This window comes from Lactuca saligna, chromosome 3 (genome assembly GCF_052625555.1).
Source record: "Lactuca saligna cultivar CGN05327 chromosome 3, ASM5262555v1, whole genome shotgun sequence".
NCBI classification, from domain to species: domain Eukaryota; kingdom Viridiplantae; phylum Streptophyta; class Magnoliopsida; order Asterales; family Asteraceae; genus Lactuca; species Lactuca saligna.
In genome coordinates, this window is record NC_136419.1 from 8,004,330 (window position 1) to 8,009,526 (window position 5,197).

General features: G+C 34.4%; 1 protein-coding gene across 1 annotated transcript; it reads left to right on the forward strand.

Moving 5' to 3' along the window:
• The first annotated feature begins 346 nt into the window (after positions 1-346).
• LOC145034387 (BTB/POZ domain-containing protein At1g63850-like) lies at positions 347-2,628 on the forward strand. The gene is made up of 2 exons (XM_078982780.1): positions 347-1,519; positions 1,598-2,628. The coding sequence occupies exons 1-2, from the start codon at positions 497-499 to the stop codon at positions 2,504-2,506; spliced, it is 1,932 nt and encodes a 643-aa protein (XP_078838906.1). The 5' UTR covers positions 347-496; the 3' UTR covers positions 2,507-2,628.
• The last annotated feature ends 2,569 nt before the right edge of the window (positions 2,629-5,197 follow it).

Here is a 5,197-nt window from a genome sequence, read left to right on the forward strand (position 1 = left end):
GTAAACAAACCAAAAAATTAACTACCTTAATAAATATATTTCTCATGCAAGAAAAGTAATTTGAACAAGGATGCATTGATCCATCAAATGAAAGGGACCATTTATGTAATTTAGTGTTATTCCTATCAAGAGTTTAACACGCAAGTCTCAGGTACGGAGAAAATATCAGTTTTGTCCCAATTGTATGTTCTTTCACCGTCAAATGGTCCTTGTTTTTCAATAGCATAGCAGTGGTATTTGATTTTTCAAGTTTCAAACGATATCTGAATTATTGTCATATATGTATTTGAATCCAATATGGATCGGATCTTCTTGTTGTCTATGACACATCCTATATAAACTGTGACAGCTGTCAGTTTCTCTCTCACACACAACATCATTACACATAGTGTCTTGTATCAACCGCCGTTAACAAACAAGATTTACAAGATATCTTGATCTGTACAACTTAGATGCCAAATTAACCTAAAAAACAACAAAAGACCACCCCATTCATATGGCAGCTACTGCCTCTTCACAGTCAAACAACCACCCTCAGAAGAAGAAACCCACAGCCACCATTAGGTTCCGACGCCGCCGTATCAAAGAAACCACCATTTCCACCTCCGCGACTTCTAATACAACCACCACTCACCACCATCACCCATCTGCTGTTTCCCCTGAAAACACCTCCTGGTGCTGCCCTCCCGCTGTCTCTTCCTACAAGCCCCCACCTCCACCGTCGGTAACAACCGCCACTAACCCACAACCCATTTCAATTCCACCAGCAGCGTCTCCCTCACCGGAATCTTTATCCACTGAAAACACTCAACCTTCACATTTCAATTATCGGTCAAATCTTGAAAAACCCAGATCGATACCCACAATGACAACTACCACCACTGTCTACGGCGCCGCCGGCAACAATCAAGAAGCACTACCGTCTTCCTTCACCCAATTTAACTCTGCCCTTACTGCCGGACTTTTAAATCCCGTATCGTCGCCACCACCGACCAACGATAGAACCCGATCCAGCCCCACCCTTTTCGAAATGATGGCTAACGAACCCGATTCTAAGATCCCCAACAATGGTTCAATTACAACTCCAAAAAGACCCAGTAATGGCCATGTGATCCCACCGCCGATGATAATTGACAAGCAAATTTTGATGCAACAAAGACTGTCTGATATTCTGTCCTGTCGTAGCCCCGGCAATCAGTTCAATGATCCAAATTCGAGTGATGTGAAGCTCACTTTGAGCTCCAAAGATGGGTTTAGTGTTTCTATGAATGTTCATCGGCAGATCTTAGTTGTTCACAGTCGTTTTTTCGCAGATAAGCTATCTGATTATCGTCGGAAATTGGGTCTACAAGGGCAACCATTAAAAGGTTTAATTGATAATGTTAATCCGTTCGTTGTTGAGATTTCTGATTGTGATGATATCGAGGTGTACATAGAGTCGATTAGGTTGATGTATTGTAAAGATTTAAGGAGGAAGCTGATGAAGGATGATGTTCCTAGGGTTCTTGGTATCTTGAAGGTATAATCATATCATATATATTCACATTGCATTATTATAAAGCTTAATCATTTATACAACTAAATTACTGTGAGACAGGTATCTGCAGCAATCGGATTCGACGCTGGAGTTTTATCTTGTTTGGAGTACTTAGAAGCTGCTCCATGGGCCGAGGATGAAGAAGAAAAAGTTGCAGCTTTATTATCTGAGCTAAGGCTTGAAGGAGTCGGTGCAGGTGAAGTTTTAAAAAGGGTTTCCGTAGATGTTACACCTGGAGAAGATGACACCAACGACAACCAAGAAGTACTTCTTAAGCTTTTACACGTAGTTCTAGAAGGAAAAGATGAAAAAGCAAGAAGAGAGATGAAAGTTTTGGTCTCAAAAATGCTTCATGAAAATTCATCAAGAAACGATTTGAAGAAAGAATCTTTGTATTCGGCTTGTGATAAATGTTTAAATTTGTTACGACACCATTTCTTGAAAGCTTCTAAAGGAGACTTTGAAGAAGTGGCTCAAATCACACGACAATCGGGTAATCTACATTGGCTTCTTGATATTTTAATCGATAGACAAATATCCGAGGATTTTTTAAAGATATGGGGATCACAGACTGAATTATCTCAAGTCCATTCCAAAGTGCCTGCCCTTCATAGATACGAAATCAGTAGAGTTACAGCAAGATTCTTTGTTGGGATTGGAAAAGGTCAACTCTTGGCTTCCAAAGAGTCAAGATGCTTGCTTTTACAAACATGGTTGGTCCCTTTTTATGATGATTTTGCTTGGATGAGGAGAGGGTTGAAAGGGCTAGATCGTAATTTAGTTGAAGATGGGTTGAGCAATACCATATTGACTTTGCCTCTTCCTTGGCAACAAGAAATCTTGATGTCGTGGTTTGACCGGTTTTTAAACTCGGGTGATGATTGCCCGAATATACAAAGAGGGTTTGAAGTTTGGTGGAAAAGAGCGTTTTGGAGAAAGCCCCAAATGCCAAATGTTTGTAACACATGATTGCTCAAACCATTGTGTGTTTGTTTAATTTCTTTTTTCATATAGCAACCAATGTCATTGCTATCTCAATTAATTTTGCATTTTTTCACTTAATTTATATATGATGCGGGTCTTGATGATTATCTTAATGGTAAGTAGGTGAAAAATCCATGAGAAATCTCTGTTATATTGTGATTTACCAGGTGGAACAAAGTCCACATATGGTGTATACCTTTATATAAGGGTGGCCTATACCTTTATATGAAATACAAGAAGTTACATTTTTGTTCTTACTTGGCTTGTAGTTTAATGGATATTCGATCAAAAAAGTTTGAACAATCTTTTACTTTCTTAGTGTCGTGAAGCTTTTGGTCTTCATGACATCTTCAATTAGACTTGATATTTTATATGGAGTATAAGTGTCTTTCTTCATATATCATGACATAAGAATGTTATATAATGCACCTTTTTACGAGTATGAAATGGTCAAATGCGGATGGTATTTGGTTTCAAGTCTAGGTGTTATTTTCCTTTTCTTAGGAACATTGTGAAAGTTATATTCAATTTATTAATTATTTATAAAATCTGAAAGAAAGGGGACAAGAAATGTTGGAAGATTAATATGATCCCACCGATTTAACAAATATTATCACTTACTTGATCTATTACGTCACTAGTCCAATGTATCAACCATAGAAATTCCTGTTTTATTGTATTTTTGTGGTTAATTGATATTAATATTGGTTATTTTAATATTGTATTTTCAAAAAGTGTGTTTTTTTTAAGAAAAAAACTAGAAGCTAAAATCTCGCTGCTAATATGCCCTTGAATATTACTGCTCATAAAAAGTAATATATCGGTAACAAACTAATACCAATTTAACAATTACCAATATACATATAAAGGAGCAAATCAGCAAAATGAGCAAATTACTCCTAATAAATATTATCTATACGGGTTTAATGTTTTACGTGGGTTATAAGCTACGAATGACAAATAGTATGTGGCGGATTTACTATGTTCCACAGGATAGCATGGACTATACTTCAAATTTTCCCGTCAAATGTAAATTTAGTGAAAAATCATCAAAATCTATCACAAGCCCGTTGAAAATTTGTCATGAATCCATTGACAGTCCATCAAAAAATTTGATAATTATGAATTTAGTGTAAATTTGTCGGTTTATTGATGATTTTGTAGCAGAAAAACATTTAGAAATGATGTTTTTTCTAGTAATGCAACCCATAAAAAATTTATGCAACTCTTAACTTTTCTTTCTGGATCTGTCACTTAAGATAATTAAGAAAAAAATCCGATATAATCGTTTTAAAGATATATAGTTGTGCGATATATTGTTCAAGTTTCATAAATACGTATTTAGAGGTTATTTTATAAATGAAATAAAAAGAAAATCAAACAAGAATTGTATTGACTTTTCGTATCACATTGACTTTGACTCGTTCTACTCCATTATTCTGAACCCTTGCTTCATCCATGGATCCTAGCCTGACCACATAAACTCCGAAAGAGCTGAGGAAAAAAAAATCGAAAACACTACGTTAACTTTTCCAAAAAGATTATTTTATTAAAATACAAATATCACAAAAATTGCATTTAAAATTAGAGGCCATATAGTTTTGTTATCAGTTATTTATTATAATTATTAAAATATATAGAAAAGAATATTTCACTTTATCAGATATATTTGGAAATAGACTTTGGTCCAATAAAATTAGTATAACGACCGCATATACCAAGTAAAAGTTCAAGTCTTTTTAAGCACACCCATATATTTAAACTTAAGTGAGTTTATTGTTTATATGGCATCAAAGGTATATGATGTAAATTGGTATATCTAGTCTAATTTCCTTTTAAATGTTAATACTGAAATATAATTTTTACCTTATAAATTAAAAGTGATGCATAAGATATACTACATAAGATAAATATCAATAAAAATGAAAAATACAACTTGTTATATTTCAATACAAGTTGCTTGGTTCATAACCTGTTGGTAATTGGTTGCTTTCAAGAAATTGATTTCTAGTGCTTTTAATTGACTTCTTATGCCATGTGATAGCTAAGCACACATACAGACCATTTACTTAAGTCATTTGTAGGGCCATCTCTACTTTTATCTTCTTGTCATTTTAGTTTGCACACAATTCTTCTCAATATTCTTCTAAATTATATGTTGTGTACATAAATTGAAGCATAACATGATTCACTGGCAAAATATTAAATTAATACCTTATGGTTTTATCATATGTCTTTTGAAAATATTGTTAAAGACATATAACATCACCAAATACGGTTCTTCTTTTATACATGGTGACTATCACAAAATTTGAACTATTGAAATGTCATCAGGTGAGGGGGGAAGTTATTTCTAAAAACATGACTAGTAAGCCTATTTGTGGACATGAAGTTTTAGAAAATCATTCATGAAACGGGAAGTAATATAAAACATATGAATGTATTTAGGCCACACGGGGTATCTGGCTTGCATTCTCGCGGGATGGTGACATTGTCTCGGACCTTGCACGACAACACTACACCCCTTATGCGAGGTGCATATATTCTAGTGGCACAATGATGAAGGATGGCTTTTGGAGATCCATTTCTAACATCTTTTGAGCATCTTTTTCAAATTTGAATTTATTTATTAATATTATTTTTAATTATTCTATAATTACCAATACTTTTACCATT

Bases quoted from the DNA above. Each gene is read 5' to 3' on its own strand.
- LOC145034387 (XM_078982780.1), top strand. From the start codon at position 497: ATGGCAGCTACTGCCTCTTCACAGTCAAACAACCACCCTCAGAAGAAG. The intron at 1,520-1,597 runs GTATAATCATAT...ACTGTGAGACAG, and splicing joins GGGTTCTTGGTATCTTGAAG to GTATCTGCAGCAATCGGATT.